This window comes from Theropithecus gelada, chromosome 9 (assembly GCF_003255815.1).
Source record: "Theropithecus gelada isolate Dixy chromosome 9, Tgel_1.0, whole genome shotgun sequence".
In the NCBI taxonomy this organism is placed as follows: domain Eukaryota; kingdom Metazoa; phylum Chordata; class Mammalia; order Primates; family Cercopithecidae; genus Theropithecus; species Theropithecus gelada.
The window spans coordinates 111,162,830-111,175,256 of NC_037677.1; the positions used below are offsets into that span (position 1 = coordinate 111,162,830).

The 12,427-nt window shown below is 42.9% G+C and overlaps 1 protein-coding gene across 6 annotated transcripts in view; it reads right to left on the minus strand.

The window, feature by feature from the left end:
• Positions 1-12,427, minus strand: part of ABLIM1 (actin binding LIM protein 1) — a 251,805-nt gene that overhangs the window by 116,837 nt on the left and 122,541 nt on the right. For all 6 annotated transcript variants that reach the window (XM_025395745.1, XM_025395743.1, XM_025395747.1 and 3 more), the window contains exon 5: positions 1,107-1,233. In XM_025395745.1, coding sequence (XP_025251530.1) covers positions 1,107-1,233 — 127 coding nt within the window. The remainder of the gene's footprint in view (positions 1-1,106; positions 1,234-12,427) is intronic.

Here is a 12,427-nt window from a genome sequence, read left to right on the forward strand (position 1 = left end):
TCGGACTCCCAAAGGGCTGGGATTACAGGCATGAGCCACCGCACCCGGCCTTCTTGCCCTTTCAATGCAGGTGTTTCAGCTTTACCCTGGGTCTGTAGAATCAGATTTCTAGTGGGTGGGGCCAAAGCAACCTTTTGTTTGTTTCATTATATTTTTAAACTACATTCATTAATATTTTTGAATAGGTGATTTCATGTGGTTGGGAAATGAATGAATGAATGAATGAATGAATGAATGTATTTGTTTATTTTTTGAGACAGGGTCTCACTCAGTTGCCCTGACTGGGGTGCAGTGGTGCGATAATAGCTCACTGCAGCCTTGATCTCCTGGGCTCAAGCAATCTTCCCACCTCAGACTCCCAAGTAGCTGGGACTACAGGCATGTGCCACCATGCCTGGCTTATTTATTTATTTATTTAGTTAGTTAGTTATATTAGTAGAGATGAGGTCTCGCTATGTTGCTCAGCCTGGTCTCGAACTCCTGAGCTCAAGTGATCCTCCCACTTTGGCCTCTCAAGTGTTGAGATTACAAGTGTGAGCCACTGCGCCCAGCAGAAAAGTTTTTTTTGAGGCATAAAAAGGTATACAGTGGAAAATTTCCCCTCATTGCCAGGCTACATTTGTTTTTTTAAAAAACCCTCACTTCCTTAACTGTAGCTATTATCCACTGTTATTGAACATGAGCCCATTTCCTGGCAGGCTGTTTTGTGCACAGTCCTAAAGGGCTGACAACTTAGGCTTTGCGTGTTTTTGGGGGGCGTCTATAAATGTACTCCAGCCCTGGAGGGAGGACAAAGGCTTACTAGTTCCTCATAGGAGAATGAATAGCAACAGGGAAATTATTAAATGCTTAATTGGTGATGACATATAGTATAACACTGTCATTGTTAAATCCGGCAATGATTAACATTTCATTAGGTTTATAGTAGCCAAAGCAGAAGAATACAATTCTTTTCAAAAGTTTTATAGCAACAAGTTCATTCTGACGGCAGGATGTGAACAATTTCAGCACCTTTGACAGCATGGGGCCCCTGAGACCAGGACCTGCAGAAGAACCACAACGCCTGGTGCCCACTGAAAGGAACGCGTGCCCGCACCCAGCCTTACTTGCTGATGTACTCCCCGGTGAGGACCTTCCCGCAGGACTTGCATTTAAAGCACCCCAAGTGCCACTGCTTATCCAGCGCCAGCAGTGCCTGCCCATTCTTGATATCTCTTCCACAGCCAGCACAATCTGAAAAAGAGCAGCCGCCAGTGGTTACTACACATTTCCTTTGCTAAATCCAAGCAGGCAGCCCAATTTCAACCCCACTGTGTGCCCATCATGCACTCAATCAATATTTACTCAAGCACCATCTCAGGTCAGTTTCTTTCCCTGCACAAAATCTTTCTCGGTGAAGTCTCGCAGGCTGTGTCCTCGGAAGGACACAGCATGGAAGCTTCACGAACGTCCATGGATCTAAGAGGATGGGTGTCCTTCACCCATCTGCTTACTTGGGGTTTTTTCATGCACCATCTGAGCTACAGATCACACAGAGAATATTTAATTATAGTGTCTTGGCTGTGATTTTAAGAAAGTACTCATAGGCATTTATTAATTGAGGCACTGTGAACAACTCAGCACTTTATGCTGATGCCTCGCCTAACACTATATACGTGATTACTCCTGGAAGGCTGCCTGTAAATCTCATTTTTGTAAATGGGACCCTACTTCCTTATCAACCCAAACTAGCCTTTCAAAGATTTGTGATCATCAGTTAAATGGCTCTTAATTCCTTAGCTTTCAATTCTCCTTGGCAGGCTCCTGGAAGGATAATAAAGGAGAAATTATTTCTTCATAGTAAAGAGTGTGGGCCTGGAATAAGACATCCCAGTCCTGAACCCCAGCTAACTCCTTGTTGGCTAGCTATGTGATCAAGGCAAGTTACATCCTTTTGAAGCCTGGGTTTCTTCTTAGGGAAGTGGGAATGTTGTCAGCACCTGGTCTCAGGCCTCTGATGAGGATTCAGGGCATTTAATAGATTTAGCAGTAGATGGCACATTGGAAGTGACCAGAAACATTTGCTATTATTACAATTGCCATAATTAATCTGATTATTGACTGCTTCATTCTGTTAGGGGAGTTGGGTATTTAAAAGAACCCAGAAGACTATAAAGTGGTGCAAACTTTCTGGAAAGCAACTTCAACATCTACAGACATTTTCCAAATCAATGTACCTGAGAGAATGAAAGCAAGCACGTGTCAGGTTGGCCACGGTGCTCCCAACTGATCATACGGAACACACACAGAATAAAGCCATGCCCTGGCAAGGCCACTTAGTGGCCGGGTTTGGACCAAGACAGAGACGAGGCCACTTGGTAACCTAAAGTGATGAAACAGCCCCCTCTTCTGACCACATCCATGGCTGCCACTGCTTTCCTAATGATCCTTCTAGCCCAACTTTAATTATCTGACCATCCAGAAAAACCTAAGAGACCCAATCACTGACCTGGCCCTGCTTCTTGACAATGCTTAACCTAGAACTGCTTCTGCTCCTTTGAATCTTCTTTAAAATTACCTAGCACATGGGCTGGGTGCGGTGTCACAAGCCTACAGTCCCAGAACTTTGGGAGGCCGAGGTGGATGGATCACCTGAGGTCAGGAGTTCAAGATCAGCCTGACGTAACATGGTGAAACCTCGTCTCTACTAAATACAAAAAATTAGCCGGGCGTGGTGGCGGACGCCTGTAATCCCAGCTACTCAGGAGGCTGAGGCAGAATTGCTTGAACCTGGGAGGCAGAGGTTGCAGTGAGCTGAGATCATGCTGTTGCACTCCAGGCTGGGCAACAAGAACGAAGCTCCATTTCAATAAATAAAGAAATAAAATAAAATAAAATAAAATAACCCAGCACAAGCCCAAATGCTGTGAAAACTCCTCCAAACTGCACCCAGAGTGGGCTCACGATTCCTCTGGCTTCCCCTGCAGCTAGTTAAATAAACCTGACCCGCTTTTTTATTTTTTTTTGATGACATGTATTTTTGGTGATCTTGATCAGTGGGTGTTCATGTAACCTTGAGATCCAGTAATTATTTTAGGTCTAAGATTTTATTCTACAAATATATTTGCAAAAGCATGTATGTGCACGCACATATTCCCTACAGCATTTCCCTAACGACAAAAACTGGGAATAGGCGATATGGACATCAGCGAAGGGCCAGTTAAATAAATTATAGTATAGTCGATAATGGAATACTATATGCTGCTCAAAAGAACGAGGCAGATTTGTGCTCTGGCATGGAAAGATGTTCAAAATAGATCAAGTGAAAAAAGCAGGCCATAGAACAGTAAGCATAGCATAAGCCCATTCATAAAAAAGTAGTAAAGAAAATGGTGTGTGTGTCCTAGTCCCAGAATAGAACATTTCTGGGGGAAAACATTAAAAATTCTGAAGAAACTTCCCTCTCTGGAGGAGGACTTTACTGTTTAACTTCACATCCTCTGTGTTGTTTGAATTTTTAAACCATGGTAATGTAAAAAATTTGACTATTTATAACATTTAAAAATACAAGTTCTGAATACTGCAAATTAGAATTTCTTAATGTATAGCTCATTATCTAATACACATATGAGTACATATTAGAAGGTCATGCACAAATGAGTGTATGTTAGATGGTCACAAAAGATTAAGCATTTTTAAAAGCTGGGGTTTATAATAATTCCAACACCTGACCAAAATTTTTATAAAAGGAATTTCACATCTGGTAGTTTACTATAAAGATAAAAATGGAAGGCCATGATATTTGTTTAAAAATATAATTTTTAAAGTTTAGGAGCACAGTATGGATATAAGAAAATTGATCGTTTTTTTAAAAAAGACTATTTTTAGAGCAGGTGTAGGTTCACAGCAAAATTGAGCAGAGGGTACAGAGATTTCCGATACAACCCCGGTCCCTACCCGCGACAGCCTCCCCGGTTAGCAACATCCCCCACCAGAGTGGAACCGTTGTTACAATTAATGAACCGACACTGACACATCATGATAGCCCAGAGTCCACAGTTTACATTAGGGTTCAGTCTTGATGTTGGACATTCTGAGTTTGGACAAAGATATAATGACATGTACCCGCTATTACAGTATCATACACAGTAGTGTCACTACCCTAAAAACTCTCTGTACCCCGCCTTTTCATCCCTCCCTCCTCCTAACTCCTGAAAACCACTGATCATTTCACCGTCTACATAGTTTTGCCTTTTACAGGATGAAATGGACAGTTTTTTAATTCAAGTCTAACTGAAATTTTTCTTTATTCTTCTAATTACATAATTCCCACTAGGTGGCAGCAAAGATTTAAATAATAAGGAAGCTGCTGTTCAATAGAATTTTTGAAGGCGAAAATCAACTTTCAGAGATGGCTTTTCATTTTTACAAATGACATTGGATGGGCACAAGGAGGTTGACAGAGTTGTTTGCAGTCTCCCTCCTGCACCACCAGTGAGGTTCAGGGAGGTGGATGGTGTGGGGAAGGTAGGGTGGCATGGGCTTTGGTGTCAGGAAGACTTGAGCAAGTTACTCTCTCCAAACCCTCATTTCTTCATCTGTAAAATGCTGACAACAGCCATTGCCTAGGCTGCCATAAGGAAGAAAAGAGATCATGCACTGTAAAGTGTTTTGCATAATACAATGCTTGGTACATATGAGCCTCTCAATAGACTCCCGTTTTCCTTGGTTGGGGGCAGAGTTAGGTCTTGGGCTCTTTACAAGCACCTCAGTGACCAGATATCCCAGAGCTGTGAACGAAGCAAACACACAACTTGAAAATAAAAACCATTGTTAGGGGATAGAAAGTCTTGAGGGCTTGGCCTGCAGCCAATCAGAGGCTGAAGCGGAGTTACACCCTATACAAATGAAGGATTGGCCCACAGCCGATCAGAGGCTGAAGGGGAGTTATACCCTATACAAATGAAGGATTGGCCCACAGCCAATCAGAGGCTGAAGCGGAGTTACACCCTATACAAATGAAGGATTGGCCCACAGCCAATCAGAAGCTGAAGGGGAGTTACACCCCATACGAATGAAGGATTGGCCCACAGCCAATCAGAGGCTGAAGTGGAAGCTTGACCTGCAACTAATCAGAGGCTGAAGTGAAGGACTGGCCCATGACCAATCAGAGACTGAAGTTTTCCTTTTGGTTTAATTCTAAGAAGTCAGCCGCGGGTTCACCTTAGGCTCCCAGTCTCTAGACTCAGTTTTCCTGCCTCGCCACTATGATCATTCTGCACTGAGGGCTTTCTAGAATCAGGTACCATGTGAGGGCTTTGTAAACTTGGTACCATTTAGTCTTCACAATAATTCTAGTTAAAGTGCCTTACAGACCGGAAGCCCTCTGACTTCACAGGTGATGTCTATGCCACTCAGATCTTCTGTGCCCTGCATGGTGCCTCATGGGGGACAGCCACACTACATGTTTCATGGAAAAATATTCACTGAATGCTTAAAGCCAGCCAGCTGGTAAGGTTGGGCTGGAAGTAAAGGCTAGGGTTAAGCCTCCTTCCTGCCAAACCTTAAGATACAAATGAAGCAAATGAACAAAGAGCATCACCTAGATAAGAGAATACCAGCCCACGTCAGAATCCTGACCCGAAGTATTCTGGTGGATTTCACAGAGCCTACCCACTCCTGTCTGGACAAAGCCATGGTCTTCACTTCAGCCTGACATTGTGCTGGAGAGAGTGGAAAAGATGCAGAGACAAAAGGTTCGTGCTAGATTGCTCACTCCTTCCACGCTCACTCCAACTAAGCTCTCTCATAAAGAACAAAATGTCCTACTCTCTATCTTCATGTTTTTCAGCTGTTGAGAAAATTGTTTCCACATCACTGAAGCAGCTGCCGATAAATATAGAAAGCTGGTGATTGGCACTGGAATTATTGCCAACATCAGAAATAGGTGAATATGCAGTGGCATCGAGGAAATAAAACCCATGAGCAACTCTCCAGTGTCCTACTCAGGAAAAATAATGACCTAATGTGGAAAAAAAAAAAAAAAGAGAGAGAGAGAAAGAGAGAAAAAGCCTGACCTTAAAGATTTGACCCTGAGCCCTTCACCCTTGGCATCAAAAGCCAGAAAAAAGCAGGTATTTGGCTACTCACATCCAGGTTAAATTAACATCCATCTACATAGCCGCTTCCAAATTGGTATCATTTTGTTCAAAGGCAATTAATATCCTTGACAATAGGGATCTTGCCTGTCACTCTTAATATATTTATTTGTTTGTTTATTTATGTATTTTAGCATAGGGCTATGGACACCTGGGCTGCAAAAGTAAGTGGAAGAAGGGGACATGTTGCTTTCAGGAAAAAAGAAAAGAGATCATGCACTGTAAAGTGTTTTGCATAATACAATGCTTGGTACATGGGAGCCTCTCAATAGACTCCCTTTTTCCTTGGTTGGGAGCAGAGTTAGGTCTTGGGCTCTTCACAAGCACCTCAGTGCCCAGACATCCCAGAGCTGTGAAAGAAGCAAACACACAACTTGAAAATAAAGACCATTGTTAGGGGATAGAAAGTTAAGAGAGAAGTCATCTCCTGGGCAGCACTTAAGCTTCTCTCAGCCTGGGCACCTATGTTCTCCTTGAGAACTATTTCTGCCTTCCTGGAATTTCCCATTTGAGATGAATAAGGGCCCCAAAGATGTCTTACTCTGTGAAGATGCCTCTCTGGAAAAGAAGGCTGAGGGCATGGGGCTAGCTATAAAAAAAGAGAACCAGCCGGGCGCGGTGGCTCAAGCCTGTAACCCAGCACTTTGGGAGGCCGAGACGGGCGGATCACGAGGTCAGGAGATTGAGACCATCCTGGCTAACACGGTGAAACCCCGTCTCTACTAAAAAATACAAAAAAAAAAAACCTAGCCGGGCAAGGTGGCGGGCGCCTGTAGTCCCAGCTACTCGGGAGGCTGAGGCAGGAGAATGGCGTAAACCCGGGAGGCGGAGCTTGCAGTGAGCTGAGATCCGGCCACTGTACTCCAGCCTGGGCGACAGAGCGAGACTCCGTCTCAAAAAAAAAAAAAAAAAAAAGAGAACCATGGGCTAGCTAAATTCCCAGCCACCGCTACCTTCCCACGCCTGCGTGCTTTGAAAGTGCAGTCATTTATAAAATGTAGTAATTGCCATTCAGAACAACTACCTAGCCAGGATCAAAGTTTCCAGAATACAGAATGGGACTTTTCCAAGTGTCTTGGAATGTTTGGCTAAAACCTCCAAGCTGAGAACGTTGGGGAGAAGTGTCCCTATCTTCCAAAGAAGGGTGCTAGGAATATCCTTGCAGGACTTATCAAAAGATGGTAGACTCTACCTGATGACTATCAACCCTATGGCCTACCCAACTCTAAAATCAGACATTGGAAAATGGAGAGCTGAGGGTCAGCAGGGAGCTCTTCACACAGCAGGAGAGTGGTGTTCCCCTCTGCTCTGCTGCAAGGATTAGAGGATCCTGCTAGAAGGAGCAACAGCCTCCCCACTTTCTGTCTAGGTATTTACTGAGTGGGGAAACTCAGGCCCTACCGCTGCTGTGCCAGCCAAGAGGAGCTTTTGATGTATCCTGGAGCTTGGAAGCATTCATGGACAAAAGTCTGGAGCCTACTGAATCAGGAAGGCAGGAAGCTGGCTGGAGCAACCCTTGATGGCAGGTGAAGGAGAAGACAGAAGTGATTTGGTGTGAACTTCCACTGTTCAGCTCATTGGAGGTGCATGAATGTCCATGGATGGTACCCACACCCAAGCATCTTGATGAGCCCACCTGAGAAAGGTGCCTGCTGAGTAGGAGGGACTTCATTAGTAACAAGCTATGAGGAGACAATGAGGAAGCAGGGCCTGATTCTGGAAAATGGAGAAGGGTGGGTTGCAAGAGGTTAACCAAAAACTGCACTTTGGTCAAAGAACTCCAAATGTAGCCCCCATCCCCACTAAAAATCTCCAGCCAGTGTTAGCAGCAAGAAGCACGATAACGCCAGTTATATAACACCTTGTCCCGTTGACTTCTAATCCCCCACCCCCTGTCCGAGACCCCAAAGGAGCCCCAAAGGACAGAAAGGAGATAAGAAAGACCAGCCTCATTGCAGGTCTCCAATTTGGGTTGGGCCTGACGTAGGAAAGGGTGAAGCTCTGAAACGGATGTGGGAATAGAATTTTTAATAGGACTGGACTTTGAAGAGCTGAAAGCGATAAGAAAGCTATGTAATCTAAGATATCATCAGACTGGGCACAGTGGCTCACACCTTAAATCTTAACACTTTGAGAAGCCAAGACAGAAGGATCATCGCTTGAGGCTAGGAGTTCAAGACCAGCCTAGGCAACATAGTGAGATCCTGTCTCTACAGAAAATAAAATAGCCAGGCGTGGCAGTGCTAGGACTGCACGTCCTAGCTACTTTGGAGGCTGAGGTGGGAGGATTACTTGAGCCCAGGAGCTCAAGGCTGCAGTAAGCTATAATCACACCATTGTACTCCAGCCAGGTGACAGAGTGACAAGAGTGAGACCCTGTCTCTAAAAGATAGCATTCAGGTGGAAAAGGGAGCTCTGATGGAGGATAATAAAAGTAGCAATAGGGAAAAATAAGAGTCTTCACTGTTTTGTCCCCCATGTGTCTTGGCGTATTCTACACACCTATTGGGCAACTCACAGCAGTTAAGGATTTTGGAGCCGAAGAGCACTGGAGTCAAATTCCAGCTCTGACACTGAACAGAGGGACCCTGGGCAAACTAGGCAACTACTGGGCTTCATTTTTTTCATCTGTAAAATGAGTAGGTGAGCAATACCTGCTTTTCCAGGCTGCCTAATATGTGTAATTACTGAGCTGAATTTCAGGCACACACATGTAAACACTCGGTGTCTCTACTGTCCTGATACCTGCAATAATCTAACATAACTTACATTTTCTCTTCCCTTTAAAACATTTTAAATGGTCCACTGTCAGCTTCTGGGGAAGGCGTTTTAGATTCTCATTAGTTTCATAATCATCATAAGAAAATTAACATCTTGTGTTCTGAAGTTTGCATGTCTGTTATCTCAGTTTGCCCTAGGTCTCCCACTAACCTGGGAGAATAGAGATTATCTGCATTTTACAGACCACAGAATATCTGAGACCCAGAGGGACTTTATAGACCATCTGATGCAAATGCTTCATTTTACACACAGGAAACTAAGGCCTGGAGTGGGCCCAGGCTTTGCCTGCCCAATTAACCACAGAGGACAAATCTTCTTTTCTCAAATGCACTTGAACCCAAGCTTTGATGCTTACAGGACTGCTCTGACTTTAAACCTCCAATCATGGGTTTGTTTCTCTGGTTCCTGCCTCCTTCATTGTAAAGAGGCAAAAACAGACACTACAGAACAAGAGCATGAGGTGTTCCTTCAAAGGTAAAGACTATATAGAGAACTATTGTGAACTGAATGTAAATCATTACATTAAAAAACTAGGGAGAAATTTTATGCATCTAATCAACGCTTGCTGAGACACTGAGATAACTGAGACTTATAAAAAATCCAGAGGGATTTTAAGATAGTTCAGAGCTTGTTCTTTCTTTACTATAACATTTTTTAAATAAAACGTTTAAAAAATCGATCTTCAGTATTGAAACTGTTGCTCAGATATGTTCAAGAAAATTCAAGCTTTCCTTTGAATCCTTTTTTTCGATAGATTCATTTAAAAAAAGAAAAGAAAAGGAAAAAGAAAAAAAGAAACTGTATTTGTCATAAACTAAAGTACAAAATAAGTTCATGGCTGTACACGTGGATGAAAAATAAATAGAAACAAAATCATTTCAGATTTAGGTTGTTATTAATAGAAAATGGAATAAGACTTTGGAGACTTTATAAAATATCCTTTTAATAGACTGTTAACTAGAGTACTTTATCCCTGGCCAGGACTCAAGCTAAGGAGCTCCAAGAAAAAAAATAACAAATTTAAGTGCCAGGGCTTGGGTAAGTTGAGGTCCTGAATTTATGTCATCTTATCTTGTCATTCAATTGTTCCTAGAGAACATGGATTTCCCAATCTTGTGTAATAAAATGGTGGAGGTAGAATGTGGGAGAATACTCATTCTGTCCAAAAGAGAAAGAAGGGGCACAAGAGAAGGGTGACCTGAATGTGGATCAGATTCTGCTAACAAGCTACCTTCAACACAAGCCTTCAACATATTAGCTCAGCCCCTGACATGTGGATTCCACCACGGGAATCACTGTTTATAGAGACACGAGGTGACTGCTCACTTTATGCAGCACAGATAGTTCCAGTCTGCAGGGGTTTCCATCCCTCCATAAGTGTGTCAGTTGCCACCTGTTCTCATGCTTGAACTGACCACATGCAACTGTGCTACTAGCCTGGCCTTCCTAGGACCATGAGTTTGCAACACATGGATTAAAAAACCCAGACTTTCCTTATGTTATTATTTTTTTTATAAGAGTTGGGCAACAGTTTCAACATCTTTAAGGCAGAAATGATTTAGGCACTTGAAAACCTCTCCTTGACCAAAAAGGCCCCATCATTAGTAGTGATAAGAATGTTGGTCTAGCAAGTGGATATTGTTGAATGTTGACCTTCATCTTCATCCAGGCTGTTCAGTGTTGCCAGGTCCCAAATCAGACACCTAGGAGTTGACAAATATTGACTGGCCACAGTCCATGCTTTTTATTTAAAGCAAGTCACTCAAATGAGTCCACAATTTTCTTTTTTAGCATGTCATGGCAAACACCATGGGTATGAGGTCAACATAAGAAAGAATAGAGTACAAAACAGGATGTGAAACCGCAATTTGTTAGGCTAAGCACTTTTCAAGGATTATTTTTAAAAACTACTTTTCAGCTTCTGAAATTCTATGCTGCCATTAGCCAGAAAAGCAATACAAGGTCAGAAGACACATACTGGGTGGGGAAATCAAAACATTCATGTGGGTGCAACGTCTTCCCACTCTGGGGAAAAGGGGGTCTCAATGCTATGCATATTTTACATCTCGGATTTATGAAAAATGCCTCGATGATTTTGAAAGGCTTATGTGGAGCCTGAGTATGTAACCTTGAACCAGACCTTGCATACTCACCCATGTCCCTGTAGGTCAGTTTCTGACTTTGCTGTCTTAATGGCCATGCTGGACACACTGAAAGCCAGAGCAAGCCTCTGAACTGCTATTTTAAGTGAAGGTTCTTGTTGTCTTTGGAAAACAATTACTGCACAACAAACAAGTTTTAGCAACAGAGTGGCCCATAACAGCAACAGAGGGTCAGCCTTCATCAGGAAAGCAGAAGGCGGGCAGGGCAGCAGCCATTTTCAAGTCCTCTACAACCTGGTATTTGGCAATAAATCCTATCTTTCCTCTGTTTTAAGTATATATCATATACACTTAGAGTTTTAGTTACTTTGGTCATAGTTTTCATAAATAGAGGCCATTGCACATTTTGAATTTCTAATCCTTATTTCTAAACCAGTCCCACAGAGTTCTGTTAGGAATGTTAGGGACTTGAAACTGACCCAATAGTTCCATAGAGAGGATTTTTTTTTTTTTGGATAAACATAGACATTGGCCCTTCTGGTCTTAAAGCTTAATAGGATAGTTCTTAGCAAACTCCCCTTAAAATGTAACAAGGCCCAAAAATAATTGTTTTATCTGAGTTCCTTTCTCAGAAAAGGACCCTTATGACTCTCAAAAAAGAAAATCAAATAACTGAAACTCACTAAATCACCCATCCAGACAATGAGATGCCAGACCCCTCATTCATCATGATTGCTTCCTTATGCTTCCTTACCCCCTCCTTAGTTCCTGTTTCATTACACATTGTTACATTTCTTCTGTACTATATAAATCTCTAATTTTGGAAAGTCAGGGAGATACATTTGAGATTGATCTCCCATCTCCTTGGCTAAAGCACCCGATTAAAGCCTTCTTCCTTGGCAATAATTGTATCAGTCATTGACTTTCTGTGCAGCGAGCAGCAGGACCTAGACCAAACCCCTGGTGTTTTGGTAACCAATTATCAAGGTCAAGAACCCTTCTCCTTTAGCTAGTACTGGAGTGTTCCCCCACCCGCCATATCCATGACCAGGATGTGAGCAGGAAACTAAAAGGAGTCAGGTTGTTTTCCTTTCCTCTGGATTAACTGATTAACAATTTATTATGCAGGAATCCCATGGCAAATGCTGCTACATATGATGGTGAGCACAAAAGAAATAGAAGATGGTCTGTTGTAGACTTAATACCAACTCAGACCCCATTCCCAGAAGTATTAGAATTGAGAGTCCAAGAACTTCCACTAATGATGTTTGGAGGATGGCTCTGAATGGCCCCCACACCTGCCACTGCAATCAGGGCTGGACTCAATGGCTGATCTGATGAGCCCATGAGGGCTGAATTTCTCAAGGCCTGCTTGGAACAGGGTGAAGGATGTGGGTGCCTTCTAGA